This window comes from Brassica napus, chromosome C7 (genome assembly GCF_020379485.1).
Source record: "Brassica napus cultivar Da-Ae chromosome C7, Da-Ae, whole genome shotgun sequence".
Lineage (NCBI taxonomy): Eukaryota > Viridiplantae > Streptophyta > Magnoliopsida > Brassicales > Brassicaceae > Brassica > Brassica napus.
Window position 1 is genome coordinate 43,348,803 of NC_063450.1, and position 16,607 is coordinate 43,365,409.

The window sequence follows — 16,607 nt, forward strand, 5'->3', positions numbered from 1 at the left end:
TTGGAAACAGTTTAAGTGTAGCAGTCGTGGCTCCTCTTCTTCGGTATCTATTCAGTTCTTCTCCCGTCTTGACTGTGGAAAAAAGAGCAGCAAGTGACTCTCGACCAATGATGGTCTGTTTTTTTGCGACATGGCAATGGCATAACCATGCATCTGTTTTGTATTACTTACAACATTATAATTTTGTTTCTGAGTTACCTCAGCGTTCTCTGATGTATTTCTTCTATATAGACAGTGACAATTGACAAATGAGCCAAGTTTGTTGACAGTTATTCCTGTTTTTTCTTCAATTTATCGATTCTAACTTATTATGGCCCACTTATATAGAGGGCCTTTTCCGGCCCAGTAACTTTTACCGTACTAGTCAAAACTCTTTACAAAAGGGAGAGTACAAATTGGCATGTTTTATTGATGCGTTTCTCTATCCTCTCAGGCAGAGAGAGAGAGAGAGAGAGAGAGAGACTTGAAACGGGACACTAGAGAGAATTAGCAAAGCAAGCCGCAGCGAAGGGAAACGATTCTTCTGCTGTGACGGTACGTGCATTTTCACACTCCGGCTACATTTGCTTTTTAAGCTAATTATTACTTGCGTTTTACGCATTTCTTTCTTTGTTTCATCTGAAAATAAAAAAAAAAGCTGTAAATTCCCCAATTCCACCAACCTAGGGAGGTCTTCCCCGATTGTCCGTACACATTTTTTTTTAAAATGTTTATATTTTTTAATCACTTTACTGTGGCTTTGATTATATTTACGCATGATTGCAAGTCATCTTCATCATTACTTACAAGCTCTAATTACAGGACAGTTCGGGAAAAAAACCAAGAAAATGTCGGGCAAGAGTGTTTATAATTTGCTTCAGGATATGTGAGCAAGCCTCGCTTCTGCAAGTCTTTGTCTACGGGAGAAACTTGGAGTTCTAAATCCATGGTAGCTCTCTTTTCCATTGAAGTCAGTTTAGCTTTTAAACATTATCCTCTGTTGTGTTGCTTTGCTTTGCTTTCAATGTTGTTGCTAGAAGAGTAAGACGTAATCATCCTTCCATGTTTGTTTTACCCCATTTTGTTGTCAGTTTACTTTACTTTTTATTATTGTTCGAGAAAGCTCAGATCTTTCTACCTTTCAAGAAACTTTGACGAGAGTTTGATATCTCTCCCCAAGGAGACTAGTATAATGGCACCACACCTCCTGCTTTTTTTTAATGCTTTATTATTGTCCTCTCTTTTTTGTTTGTTATTGGTTGGCTACATGTACGTTACAAGTTCATTCCCTTTCTGCTAGTGTTGGATTAAGTCCTTCTCGTACCTTTTTGTATGCATTGCTTTAACCTTACAAAGCTAGCCTCTAAGCTCGTGTCTCAGTCTCAGTGTTTCCTTTTTATATTGTCAGTATTCTATGTTTGTTTGTTGTCAACTCTTCTGATTCCTGGTTTTATATTATGAAGAGGATTATCCCGGAAGAGTTCGTGAGAAGCGCACCCGTAGCTTTTGAACACAGAGTGGTGTTCAGTGTTCGTTGGGGAAATTCCTGGCAGCTCTGGCTCCAGAGAGACAAGAACGGTCTGTTTATGGAAGAAGAAGACTGGGATGAGTTTGTGAGTGATAACTTTTAGGACCAAACGATGTCTTGCTCTTCATACACGTAGACACTATGTTCATTGAAGTGCAAATCTACAAACAAGATTCGTACCACTTGAAAGAGATCACTTCAGCACCTCTCCAAACTGATCCCCAAGCTGAAGTGGTTACCCCGTTGCCCCAGACTTCTCCACCAGAAACCCCTGCCCCTGCCCCTGCATCTAGTAAGACTATTCATGCAGAACGTATCATCATATTCATGCTTGTCAGAGTCAAAACTATTCCTTTCTAAGTTTGGTTCTTTTTGTTTTCAGCAAGTGGAGCGAGACAGGCCGATGCTCTTGTCAACAATCCTGAGCAGTACCTCTCAAATCCGAGTAACCCTTCTATGTGAAGAAGCTGGGTAAAAAGATCGATGTTCTGGTAATTAATAACGCTCAGCTTTATCAAATGTGATCTAGTCATAAAGTTTTGAGTTTTTGTTTTGTTGCCTTTTTAAGCTAAGACTTCGTCTTTTTTCTTGTCTAGTATGTGAGCCATCTGGTGACTGAGAGGTATGGCTTGCAGTTTGGTCCACACAATTCCCCCATGTTTTACATTCTTCCCAACGAAAAAATCGAGGCAAACACTAAGATCTACGGAGGGTGTGCTTGTTTCAATGGCTGGGCTGCTATATGTCGAAAGTACAAGCTGAAGCAAGGAGACGCTGTTGTTTGTGAGCTTGAGCGCTCAGGAGGCGTGGTTACGGCTGTCAGATTGCATTTCCCCAACGAATAAAGAGATTTGTGTCTTCTCCAATCTCCTTCCTATGAGTTATAGCGTAGTGGCAAGTTTCTCGTAAAATGCTACCCTTTATGTGGGTTAATAACCTACTTGTAGGGATGTTGTCATGGGCAAAAAAACCCGGCCCGGCCCGAACCCAAACTAAACCCGCCCAGAAAATACCCTAAACTATAAAACCCGAAAAAAACCCGGTACTATTAGGGTAACCCGCGAAAAACCCTAGAACTTTAGGGTTACCCAAGGGTACCCGAAAAAACCCTTTTTTGAGTTTTGTGGTTTTTTAGTTAAAGTTTTATAGTTTTAACTTAAATTTATATGTATTGAATATTTAATTTTAATCATGTTTTGTATTAAATTTGATTAATTTTCAATTATCAAATTTATTTTCTGTATAAAGTAACAAATAAAATTTTCATCATTCATAATTTTCAATTTGCAAATTTATACTATATCCATAATGTAAGTAAATAAATAAGTTATAGAGAGTGCAAAATTTAATAGTGGGCATTGTATGTTTTGATTTATACATCTAATTTTTGATTTCAATCATTTAAATCCTTAAAAATTAGGGTAAAAGTCGTCCTTTCAATTATATTTTTTTTTTTAAAAACCCATAGGGTACCCGAAACCCGATAGGGTAAAACCCGAACGGGTAATTTATAAATCAAGACCCGCCCAAAATAAACCCGCGAATTTTGAAAACTGAATATACGGGTTTTGGTTTTTAAATTCCAACCGGGTTTAGGGTACCCTATGGGTAAAAACCCATTGTTAACATCCCTACCTACTTGCATGCTAAACTTATTTTTGTTTACTATTGAGATAAGTATCTCTTAATGGTGTATTTTGAGAAATCATCTAACAGTTCAAGACTTAGACTAAGAGTAAACACAATCAACTTGATGTTGCTGACTTTTATTCTTGTAAGTTTGTAGACAACTCTCTATAAATGGCAACCTTCATGTGCCTTCTCACACAAGAAAATACAATATAACCCTAAATAAATGGTCACCTTTTACATCTCTTTTTTGAATAAAATCAAGAACACACCAAAAGACTATATTATCAAAGTAGAACCCACATAGTTTCATTTCTTGTAGTAAGATTCCATTCATCTACCGCTTACGAACGCTTAAAAGCTTGACATCGTCAATCACAGGTCCACACAAAGAGGAGAAATCATCGCTCCTCATGGCATAGAAAGTGCTGTAAAACATAACTTTAGTTCTTGTCGAAACCGCCACGAACCTGATAGAAGCTCTTTAAACCCTCCAGTGCCACGAGACTCGTAAGGTACCTTAAGCGTATCTCTTCCCGCAAAAGCCTCAACCACCATTGATCCTTTGCAAGCGTTGTTGGCGTCTCCAACGGCAAACGAAAGGACGTAAGTCTTCCCAATGATGGTCCTAGCCACTTGAGCGATGGCGCTCTCTTTGCCCACCACTAGCTCAATGGCTCGGCGACCTTGCGGGATTGAGAAGTGTTCTGTGTCTACGTACTTGACGGCTTTGAGAGACTCCACCATCCAACCGGGTAAAGGAGAGTGATCGTCTTCTATAAACGGTGGGATCAATACTCTCGTGGTCGAGCCTGGTAGTACTAGTGGACCTTCTTCAAATCCTCCGTTTTTCAAAATGTTCTCTGTTCAAATAAAAATATAGAAGTTGTAATGATTACAACCAAATTCACAGAATAGCTTAATAACTAGGCAGTTTGTAGAGGACTAGGCAGTTTGTAGAAGACTAGCTAGTAAACGGATTAGCCAAATCCATAGATTAATTAACTAATTATTAATTTAACATAATTAACGAATTATTGTTTTGATCAAAAAAAAATTAACGAATTATTGATTAATTTTATATATGTTTTATACTTACTTATGGTTTTAATTATAAAATTATTTTTGATGAATTATTAAAACTAAATAAAAAAATACAAATTTGAAGATTTATACTTATAATAATATTATTGTTTAATTTAAAATATTTACACTAATATGATTTTAAGAAAATTGTTTTTTTTTCTGTGTGCCTATATCAATTTTTAGAACCATGATTACAAACCCATATTCAAGAACTGTAAAAAAAAGAATAAACAGAGTAATTACGTACTGTTTGTTGGTCGGGGAGGGTAAAGAGCTCTCATGGCAACACCATCAATGAGTGGACCACAAGCTGAATCCTCTTCTTCACCTGAAACGCCCAAGCGTATAGATCCCACCCACGGCTGTACAACGTCTGCACCGGAATCACTAAAGCTTTCCTTCTCCTTACTTTCTTGCACTTAATAAAGCTTTTACAAGCTATTTCATTTTCAAGTTTTATCTTTTATTTACAAATGTTCTCACAATTCCCAAACTCCATTGATCAACCAAGTCAAGTCACAATTCCCAAACTCCATTATTTAACAAGCTATTTCATTTTCCTGAAAGGCCAAACTAGATCGTTAGCATTAGACAAACGAAGTGCAGAAGAACAAAACTCAAAGCAAAATACTCTATTGCCACCTTCTTGAATCTTCAAAAGATTCATCACTAGATGGAGAATAATAGCGTTTTCTTCTGGATCTCACAGAAGATTCATCAGAGCGATTTCTCGAACTTGACTTTCTGAAGCAAGACAAAGGCAAACAAGAAGGTTGGTGTCTCCCCTTCGAGTCCTTTTTCACATCGAAATCAGCTGACTTCATGCCCTTCTGCTTCACTCGATCATTTCTTGTCTTGAAGACAGAAGACAACATACAATTTGATTTTGAGTTGAACATATAAATCATTTTTTCAGTTAAATTTTGTCTTGAGAATAAACATGATGTTCTTGATTTTGAGAGAAAAGTGGTGGGAGGTATTTACGCATAAAAACAACATACAATTTGATTTTGAGTAATTAGTGTTATCCCCATTGCAAATTCTAGAATATCTTCATTTCCCCTTTCGATTGGTTTCCTCCAACGACTAGACTCACGGCGTGTATCTTGCATTTGTCGCAAGGTAATACATTGTGCTTCTCATTTTAGTTCTTATTTTAGTTTATTATGTTTGATTGTTCATCATAAATTGAACAAAAATTGTACTCAATAACCCAAAAAGCCAAAATTAACCACTATTACACTACAAGAAATTTGGGTTTTAATAGCACGGCAACATAGCATTTTTTCCGATTGTGCTATGGTTGACATACTTGTTAGTTTTAGACAGCGTTTATATATTTGGAAACACTATGATAGAGTGATATATATGAAAACGCTGCTCTTGAGAGTAAATCTGGTAAGAAGGATTAGCAGGATGTGGTCCCCAGAGCGGTGGTTGCGATTGATAGTACAACGTATCGGAGTAACCAACAGGCTGCAGTGGTTGCGATTGATAGTACACCGGATCGTAGTAACCACCAGGTTGCGGTGGTTGCGATTGATAGTACACCGGATCGTAGTAACCACCAGGCTGCGGTGGTTGCGATTGATAGTACGCCGGATCGTAGTAACCACCTGTTGTGGGCACAGAAACCATACCTGAACCGAAGCTCAGCCAGATAAGCAACAACTGCCACAACTACCTCACTAGGGCTAACTGCGACCAAGGTTCATTAAAAAAAGTGTATCACAACCACCAGAAGTAATTTTGGCATGAAAACAATTTTCACAGAAGGCCAGCTCAACCATTCATCACTGAAGCTTGGAATTACAAGAAAAGCTTCACGGAGGAAGAAGGTATGAATTTTACAAGTTGGAGGTTTCCCAGCCCATCCGTTTGCGAGTATCGGCCCTTAGAAGAGAAAATCAGCCAAAACAAAAAGCGGCCCGGACCAAAATCAATTATGGATCTCAAGAGGGATCTTTTTTGGATCCAACAAGCCAACAATCAGGAGAAAAGACCTAGTGAAGTTGAAGATATAACCATTTTCCCAAAACCGGTTATAAGGAGCCGATTATGGAAAGATTGCATAATCAGTTGGTCCAACCATTTCCAAATCGAGATCAAGCAACCAGGACATACCCTACACGATCCAAGGATTCCATAAGACATTCCACAAGATTTTAGATGGACCAGTATGCAGAGGAACAGGCGAATCTTCATGGCCACCAACTTTCCTTTTTCGGCCATGTTCACACTAGGAGGAGTAAATGAGTTTTCACTACAACTCTTTGAAGACCAACGGCCATATTCTTTCATATGTGGACTAAGGAGTATTTCAGGAAGGCTTCCAGATCATGGGCATATCCAGAAGCTGTCTAGATACAAGGTTCAATCAAGTTTCCTTTTGGAGAGGCTCAAATCAAGCCTAACGGCTAGATATCTTCAAGGAGCCTAGCTTATGATTTTTCTACTTAATTTTTGTGTACTTTGTTTCCTTTTGAGTCATAGGAACGTTATAGTAGTCCCAGTGTCGAGCCTATATAAGCTCAGGTCATAGTTCATTGTAAAGCACCCTTGATTTTTAAAAGTAATAAGAAATCGTTTTCTTTTAAACAAAACTAGATTTTGAACCCGCGCGTCCGCGCGGATATATGTTCAAACTTAATAGATGTTAAACATTGATGTTACTGTTTCATATTTTTTGAGTTTTTAGATTGATGTAAACCCAAAAGAAAGCTCGGTTCATTTTATTACCAAGATTAAACCCAACATGAAAAAGTAATTGTTTCTAAATTTGTTGTTGATTGTTTATATCGTGATGGGATATTAGACAAATCAAAACAATTTATTATATAAGATATTTGTCAATTAGTAATACTTAACTACATTATCCTATTTATAATGTAATTATATATTTATATAAATTTATAATTCAAAATTTTCAAAATAAAACATCTTATGTAAATTATAAATAGATGGGTTGATATATAAACCATATGTATTATATTAACACCATGACAAATAAAAAAATAACTATTTGGTAATTAATTTGGTAAAATGGACCAAAACTTAATTACAATGTTAAAACTTTATTTTCATCACAATATATGTGGATTAAGCTTTAATTATATTTTAATGGACCAAGCCCATAAAATACTAAACAGGTTAGTCCGGTTAAATGATATGATTTTAAACGTGATTTGCAAGAAAAGAAACCTAAAAAATCTTGTGCTAGTTATGTGAATGATTTGGTATCATGATTGTTACAAAGATTTGCTAAAATATAGGAATAGATTTAGGAAGGTCATTATTTTAGGAAATTAATAAATGATTAGTTTTAATTTTAAACAAAATAATTTCTACGGATATTATCTTATTGTTTTGATGTTGAATTTTTTTAAATTTGTATAAAACATGATATATATTATGGTCGAAAGAATACAATTTTCAAGCTTTCTTAATCAATTACATGGATTTGTTCTATCTAATATAAGTGTTTTGATTTTCCAGACTGAGAAAACAGGTGGTGTTATTAAGATGAAGATGCGATGTAATACAGGAAGAAGGTACTATCATAATTTAATACAATGTTTTATCAATGGTTTTCTTAGCATATGTAGGAAACAACTCATCTAATTTGATGATTTTTAATGGTTTGGTTTAGTATCGGTTTCTAATTGTATGGTTTAGTAATAAGGCAAAACACTGTGTTTTATTAATGTATAGAACTATATGTGGGCAACGGAAGGTGAATTGGTTTAGTAGTTTTCAAGATTATTAATAAGGCAAATCATGTATTTAATTAAAAGTCAAAACTCTGTGTTTAATATCAGTGGCATAGAAAAGTAATTATTGAGCAAAACTAAGGATTAAGTACAAAATGTACTTCCCTTTTGATAGATTAGATTGTGTATTCTTTGTTGTTATTTCTCTAGTTCTTTGTGTGTGACTCACTAAGTCCTAAAGAAGCCACGTCCAAAGAGCCTTGTGTGATTCAAGACCATCTGTTCGTCCATTGACTGAGAGAGTCAATCCATATCCATCTATCCATTCCATCCATCGATCCAGCTTGGAAGAGATACATATCAAGCAAGCCGGATTCCATCTTCAGTCATCTAACCATTCACTGATCCTTTTTGAGAGAGACACACGTCCAGCAACAAAGATCCCATCATCCATCTTTCTATCTTTCTTATTTGATTTGTTTTCAATTTCCATATCATTTAGTTTTGAATCATAAAAATCCATAAAAATCATATTTGCTTCAGTTCATCATTTGTCATATAGTTTACTTTCTGTTCTCCATATAAAATCCATAAAACTCATAAAAAGGTTCATCTTTTGTTTCAGGTACAAATCGGCCGGTCTAATCCTCTATCGCAGCCGCCTAGCCGATCGTCCGTCCATCCGATCTGTCCAAACCGATCAAAAACCAAACCTCAGTCAAGCCATCCGAGTAGTCTGAATCCCAGCCTGCAACACCACCAGGCTGCGGTGGTTGCGATTGATAGTACACCGGATCGTAGTAACCACCAGGCTGCGGTGGTTGCGATTGATAGTACACCGGATCGTAGTAACCACCAGGCTGCGGTGGTCGCGATTGAGAGTGCCATGGATCGGAGTAAACACCAGGCTGCGGTGGCTTCTCCGTGTATTGATAAAATCCGTGGTAAGGAGTCATCGGTTGCGGTGGACCAGAAGGCGGTCTCATGTACGGGCGCGGTGGCTGGTGCGCAAATCGGGATTCCGATTCGCGAGAGGTTAGCAAATCTCCCTCTCTCTCCAGTCTTTCAAACTTTAGACCTAGGTATCTAAAAAACAGCAGATCGTCTTCAGAGTTTACTTTTAACTTTCGTGCCGTTAAAATGCGTCGAAACGTCAGATAAGTCCAATTAAATGTAAAAAAAGGCATGTAGTTTACACTGCCTCTGGTTAACAGTTAACACCATATTACACGGTTTTTGAAAATTGAAAGCTAAATCTCTAAAATATCCGAAGGATCCGAATCTAAACCGAAGACCTGAATTTGATGCCTAACCAAACAATCTGCAAACCGACGTGGGGTCCACGGAGGTCCACCACCGAATTCACCAGCCTCAGGGATACACCGGCACGTGAGACATTGCGCGTAGATATTCCATTAAACGACACCGTTTCGATATTCCTACTGGGCTTAAAGCTAGGTCATCACTATAAGTCTGTGTTGCTTCTTCGGAAAACCCTAGCCGGAGGAGGAAAATGACGACGAGATTCAAGAAGAACAGGAAGAAGCGTGGTCACGTCAGCGCCGGACATGGACGTATTGGAAAGCACTGAAAGCATCCCGTAGGTCGCGGTAACGCCGGAGGTATGCACCACCACAGGATCCTCTTCGACAAGTACCATCCAGGTTACTTCGGTAAAGTCGGTACGCGCGATACTTTCACAAGCTTCGCAACAAGTTCCACTGCCCGATTGTCAACCTCGACAGGCTTTGGTCGCTCGACCCTGAGGACGTGAAGGCGAAATCGACGAAGGACAAGGTTCCGTTGATCGACGTGACGCAGCACGGGTTCTTTAAGGTGTTGGGGAAAGGTCATTTGCCTGAGAACAGGCCGTTCGTTGTGAAGGCGAAGCTTATCTCGAAGACTGCTGAGAAGAAGATTAAGGAAGCTGGTGGTGCTGTTGTTCTTACCGCTTAGGTTTTGTCAATTGTTTTTGTTCTTCCCCTTGTTGCTTAACTTGTCTTGTTTTGAAACTAATGTTTTTTTTTTTTTTTTTTTTTTTAATTTTGATATCCGTGGGGGATCCCAGGCGGTAACCCCAGACTAATCCCCACGAAGCCTTCCATCCGGGCACGCACGGTTATAGGCGGGAAGGTGGCCAATGCGACTCGAACCCAGGGCGGGCACTCCAGCTGGAATTCCATTACCACTAGGCCAAGAGCTCTTGGTTATGTTTTATTTTATAAATGGTTGTTATGACATTTGGGTTTAGGATTGTGATTATGCTATTAATCGTTCATGTTCTGGAATAATTAGTGAATTATTGTTAGGTTGGGGTCAAAAGAGTCGATTACTTTAGTACTCAAAGATAATAGGAGGCTTAGCGAGTAGCTTGTTGCGCACGCTAGTTATTGCCTTAGTTTACAGCATGTTTACGCGAAGTTGTAGAAAGCCGTTAAGTGTGTCACTTCCTTGATGTGACTAGTAGCGCCACGTTCAGCGAGTTATGTGTTGTATATTTATTACTTTTTTTTTTGTCAACGATGTATATTTATTACTTAAACGGAAAATGTTGGTTTTCCGTAAACACTGGTAAATTATTTCTTATTTTTTTGGGTTGAAACCCATGATATTTTCAAAATTAATAACAACAATAATATTATATTAATTTCGTTGTAGACATCAACGAACACTATGTATTAGCGAGAATCTTAGAGCATCAGCATTAGTGAACCCCATCAAAAGAGTTCACAAAGTATTTTTTTATTATTATTTTTTTTCTGTTTGATTTTTGTTTTTAAAAAAAAAAAAAAATTATTAATCGGACCAATCGCGGACCGCCACGTGTCGTAGGGTCCGCGCTACAGTGATGATCCGGGTTCAGTGCAGTGAACTCCCAAGAGGTAGGTTCATTGCTTTTGTTTATTTAAATATTTTTTTTTTCAAAAACTGTGTGAACTCCCCGTGAAATCCCCGTGAAATTCACTGATGGTGATGTTCTTAGGCGACTTATGTATGTGAGAAGGCAGTGTTCAAATCTTGAATGGTCTTTTTGTCGGATTCCGCCGCGTTCAGGAAGCCGAGGCTTACCTCCTCGGGGTGGAGCCGCGGGAGTCTGTTGCGGATTTTTAGATTGCACTCCTTTTGGAGTGGTGAATCCATCTTCTTCTTTCTTCGGCTTGTTATTGATCGGAGGGGGCACGGGAATGTTCACTTCAAGCGACTTTTTCGGAGGAGCCATGGCCTAAGCAAAGAAAACGAACTGCTGTATGTTAATTACTTAAAAACGTAAAATTAAAAAAACTTTTCTTCTTCAGAGAGATGGCAACCTGATTTTCTTGAGTTTTCTTGAGTGGTAAGTAATCGCAAAGTTCCTTTAAAACTGTATTTGTTTGAATAAGCTATGAAGGAATATATATACAAAAAGAGGTTTGACTAGTGGCTCAATTTGTAGTTACACCAAAAGGTCTTAAGAATATACACTTCTTCTGTTTCATATCAGTATACTAAAAAGAGCTTTGACTAGTGGCTCAATTTCTAGTTACACCAAAAGGTCTTAAGAATATACACTTCTTCAGTTTCATATCAATATACTTTCAGCGAAGCTTTTGACTAGTGGTTATTGCCTTTTTAAGAGTGTGAATAGACAATAATAATAATAATTTTCGCTCGAGTCCTTTCTATAACAGTCTTCTATAACCAAAAGTTATGATGAACTAATCATTAAACGTTGTGAAACTATCCATAATCTCATAACCTCAGCAGTAACAAATTCTTTTGATTAATTAATGTGGATAAAAAATAAATTTGGTCACTAGAAAAGAATTACAAGATGTGAATGTCTAAAGGTTGACACTATTACTTGCATGATACTTCCTACGATTTCACCGGAAAAGATAGTTTCTACAAAAATAAACAATACTAGGATCGGTCCGCCCTACGGACGGGGTATACTTTATTTGTGAACTCGGATTTGATTTTTTGTATGATTTGGTGGTTTGTGTTTTAGGTTTGCATTTGTAAAAATTGTGTATAATAGTGTTAATTATTTAGTAAGAAATTTTAAGTGTTGAAGGACATTATATCCATTTTACTTAACGTTTGATATTTGCTTATTTTTCACTTATTTTTGTTTTTTATTTGTTGTCAAATATATTTTTTGACATTATATTATTTTAGTTATTATTTGTCATTTTTTATGTTTTATAATGAGAACATATTTTATATCATCTTTGCATATGTCTAGCTAAAATTATTTATTTTTTATTATTTTTGTTAGAGATTATAAGGTTGTATTAGCATAATATGATTTTCATGATTGAAATGGTATACATTTTTTTTAATAATTGCTCAATTTTTTTATATATAGTAAGTATATTCGAGTTTTTATTGTTGTGGTTATGTTTAATAGTCAAGACATCGATTATTTTACATTTTGTATATATTAAATGTACTTGTATTTTTAATAAAATTTTATTGTTCAGTTTCAGTGTATAATTAGTGGTTGTTTTACTTATTCTATTACTTTCTATATTGTTTTCATTTGCTATACCGAGTAATACATTATTTTAAATTTAAATTTACTATAAATTTATTACGTGACAGAAAAAACATAATATAATATATGTATTAGTTAAAAATGCATCATGTGCTATAATTTTGGATCAAGATACATATATTTATTGAATCATTATGTGTTTTGTGTTACATGTTGTTAATACTTGTTTTCCTCTGGAAGATGTTGGTTATAAATCTTCTAACAAAGACTGAAGGGAACTCAACTAAGTAGTGAAGAACAAATAATAAGCAGAGACTAATCACCATGGCAACAAATCAATAAGAGACTCCTTGATGTAAATCACAATACGTCCTAGAGCAGTAGGTTTTTTTCCAAGTTCTCCTTTCAGTCCCTACACCAATCCAGAAGAATTTGAACTCTTTTTCATCGAACTGTCTGAGGTATAATGCCACATGAGCAACAGTATCATCATACAAAGTTGTATGGTAAATAAAAGAGAAAGCAGACACAATTATATTGGGATTCTGAGTTAGAACTCAGGACGATCTTTCCACATAATCATGATATCTCATAATAAACAGAAACAAAATGTTGAATGGGTTGGGTTGATTTTGTCGCAACTGAGACACACATCTCGGCATCTGAAAATATTATGACTTTGCCTCGAGGTTGCAGGTTCGAATAATACAAAAGTGCTGGTAAATCATGATCGGGTAAATAGTGTTATTCTTTATTTTTGTGAGGTCCTTTGGAATATAAAAAACATGCTGGAGGCGTCAGCCTAAGCGAAGCAGTATGAGAAATAAAATAGAAGGCAAACTTGTAGCTTTGATCTTGAATTCGTATTAGTTTAATATATGTTATTACAGGTTGGTCTATTCATGTGTTGTGTCATCTCGGTCTGTCTCCATCATATACTATAATCATAAGGGTCACCTTAAGCGTGGCTATGTTCACTACTGCCGCTGGCCTGATCAGTTGCACATAACTTGAGGCTTTTAGAGCAGACGCAGGATACACATGTAGCTCATGGCATATCACCTGGGATGTTGATCCCACCCTGTCCAAACGCATTAAAATATATTAAAGTACAAAGTATGAGAAAGAGGAGGTTAACATGTAATGCAAAATTTTCAGTAGTGGGAAGCTGGTGGCGATCAAACACAGCTGACTGACTCTGTCGCATCTGAGACACACATCTCCACACAATACCTTCAATGTTTGCGAATTTTAAAATGTCAGTGGGAAAATGGTAGATGGTTTATTTGGTTAGTGTTTTGAAAAGGGAGGAGTAAACTCAGCAACCTGTGGTGGAAAGAAGGAACGTTAATAATCTAGTAGTTATGAATACATATAGCACACGAATGGGTGCCTGAAGTTGCATTCAGATATTGGCGTTCGGCAAGTCTAGCGTAGTTGGTAAATGAAAGTGATAAGCAAAAACATAAGCGACCACAGGTCCACTACACCGGAAAACTAACGGAAAACATAAGTTGGTAACAAACATGAACCATGTTCAATACTCACTTATTCGTATGTTCTTACTACAAACTATGAATATATCTTACATCATATTCCATATATAAAATAAAACTTATACATCGAAAATACTAACCCTCGCTATACATTCACGTGATACATAGAAAGAGGCATAACTTTCAACGATTGATAAATCAAACCAAACATGACGTATAGAAATCAACAAAAGAAACCACATAATCCAGCTTCATCGTCGTCTTCTTCTTCGCCTTCATACTTAAAAAAATTCAACTTGTAACTCAAAGTATCGTACTTGTGTCTGGCGCGGTTAAACCGACGGATGAAAGTCTTCCACCGTGGTCCAGCTACGATCTCCGACCAATATCGGATCTTCAGAATCGCAAGTATCCACCATCGTGGCTCATGCAGGCGGTGGTTGCTGTGTAAATCAATCGCCTCCCACAGTGAGGCAGGAACAGCAAGGAGAGTCACCGAGAAGCGGATCGGACGTATTCTCCGGCTCGGGAGCTGCTCGCCAAACTCACCGTGAAATTTCAGTTATGACATGATATGTCTTTGGAGGCTTTTCCGTTTGGGAAGAGATCTCCGACAAAGCCGTGAAGAACCGTTGGGTCTACGGCTCCTACCTATTAGAATGATGAATTTCACACAGAAGAAATCTTTTTATAGTTGAAGTTTTGAGAAAGCAAGTAAAGGTGGGGTTGCATTCAAAGATTGATCGTGGGAAAAGTGGAGAGCAATGGTTAATGAACGCCTTCAATACGAAGCTTCACTCATCCTTATTCTGTAACGATTTAAGATTTCTTTTACTGAAAGATGAGTTAGGGTTGATGAAGGCTTCGTAGACGGCGGAGTGGCCAAGAGGAACAAAGGCTGAGGACGACATCTGTTGAGTTTAATAACTTAAACTTCCCAACCGAAACCATCATGCAGCCCATATACATTCAAACAGCTTTATTTTTGTGTGGCCGTGTGGTGTGGGTCAACTTTCTCTAGTTCGAATATTTTTAACATTATAGGTTTAAGGAAAAGTTGAAGCTGTGGCAGATTGAATAGTTATAAAATCCAAAGTTGAAGCAAGTTTTTATTTTAAATTTCTTACTAGTTTTTACCAAAAAAGTAAAAAGAATTTTAGTAGTTAATTTTTTATTGAGAAAACTAAATTGCAATATCAACATATGATGTTTAATATTTTTTGCATAGGGCCCCCAAAGTTTGCAGACCCTTCTTTATGTTCCATTGAGTTTCTTCCGGAAAAATCATTTGCACGGATAACCTGTTGTAATTAGAGAGTTTAGAGACTGAATATTTCTGTGTGTATTATTAATGATCAATGGAGGTTCCTTTATATAAGGATTACAAGATGAAGATAAATGGAAAGTATCCAAAACCTAAACTCATTAGGATTAGGAAAACTACTAATACATAATAATAGAAAGATTACATCTAATAGGAAAAGGAAAGGGTTTCTTTTTCTGCAAGCTTTATGGCCGCCTCTCTCTCTCCTGAAGTCGGCTCTCTCTCTCCTCTCTCTCTAGGGCTTCGGCCGTCTCTCCATCTTCTAGGTATTGGGCCGGTCTTGGACCGAGCCTGATTAATGGCAATCCACTCCATGATTTATAACACTCTCCCTTGGATGCCATAACCATACAAGATTTGTAGTACGCTTCATGTTGCCTCATTAAAACCTTATCAGGAAAATCCAGTGGGACAAAACCATGATGAAGGAAAAAGAGTACAACACGCACTACTCCCCCTGATGTGAACCTCAGTGTAGGTTCTACATTCTACGCATCTTGTGCGTGATATTTCCTGTATGTATAGGATGAGAAGTAATCGGCCAGTTTTATTACTAAGCCGTAACTAGACCACTTCGACCTCTTAGGTCGTTTCTCATGTCCTTTGACATCAAGTGTCCCGGTAAAGCATATGTGCTAAGCAATGTGAATCACATTGTCCTCGGAGATCACTTATTGGGTCTTTGAAAATCGTGTTTGCATATGTCCATAGTCTAGACGTGATCGTCTACTCTCAACTCTTTACTTTGGTCGGATAAAATAAGTATTTATGGACAATGTACTAGGCATGGTTATCATGAACCTATGTCTCGATCTGGCCGATCCATGTCTGGGTCATAGACCTCGTCTATACATGTCCACTACTTGTCTCATGAGTGTTCAAGATCAATGATCATTGATGTGAGTTTATAATCTCTTATTATGGCTCTGTGGCCGAAACACTCTCATTGATGTGGACATCGATTTCTTTGCCTTAGGTAATGCCGTATTCATTATTCTTTGCATTCCTATCTTAATGATGATGATGGCGTCTCATGACATCAGTTGCTGTGGATCATATCACACGCTAAGTATATATTATTAGGTCATAGATCTCGGCTCTCACAAGCTTATGGATTACAATGCATTTGTATCCGGTTGATCTTTTGTCTCTACTAGCCCGTGATCAAGAAGAAGGGCTAGACGCTTTTTAGTCTTAAAAGCCGGACGCGTCTAGTAGAAGAGCCAGACGTTCTTTGCTGAAGAGCCGGACGCCCTTAGACGGACAGAGTCGGACATCTTTGGTTTGAAGGGCTGGGGCCGGACGCTTTTGGTCGGATACCCACATAGTTTTATTCTATGCCTACTAACCTCTTTTAGGTTTAGTATAATCACAAGGA

At 37.3% G+C, this 16,607-nt stretch overlaps 2 protein-coding genes and 2 pseudogenes across 2 annotated transcripts in view; 2 read left to right on the forward strand and 2 right to left on the reverse strand.

The window, feature by feature from the left end:
• LOC106408830 overlaps positions 1–5,860 on the reverse strand; it is an 11,167-nt gene extending 5,307 nt beyond the window's left edge. Inside the window, exons 1-3 of the mRNA XM_048764281.1 lie at positions 5,599–5,860; positions 4,470–4,550; positions 3,967–3,999 (exon numbers count right to left, since the gene is read on the reverse strand). Of these exons, the coding sequence (XP_048620238.1) occupies positions 3,967–3,999; positions 4,470–4,550; positions 5,599–5,860 (376 nt within the window). The remainder of the gene's footprint in view (positions 1–3,966; positions 4,000–4,469; positions 4,551–5,598) is intronic.
• LOC125589647 lies at positions 315–2,403 on the forward strand (annotated as a pseudogene).
• Positions 3,449–4,214, reverse strand: LOC125589649. Its single transcript, XM_048761947.1, has one exon. It carries the CDS (start codon positions 3,881–3,883, stop codon positions 3,548–3,550), a length of 336 nt encoding a protein of 111 aa, XP_048617904.1. The 5' UTR covers positions 3,884–4,214; the 3' UTR covers positions 3,449–3,547.
• Positions 5,861–8,616: 2,756 nt separating the features above from the next.
• LOC125589648 lies at positions 8,617–10,454 on the forward strand (annotated as a pseudogene).
• The last annotated feature ends 6,153 nt before the right edge of the window (positions 10,455–16,607 follow it).

Bases quoted from the DNA above. Each gene is read 5' to 3' on its own strand.
- LOC125589649 (XM_048761947.1), bottom strand. From the start codon at position 3,883: ATGGTGGAGTCTCTCAAAGCCGTCAAGTACGTAGACACAGAACACTTC.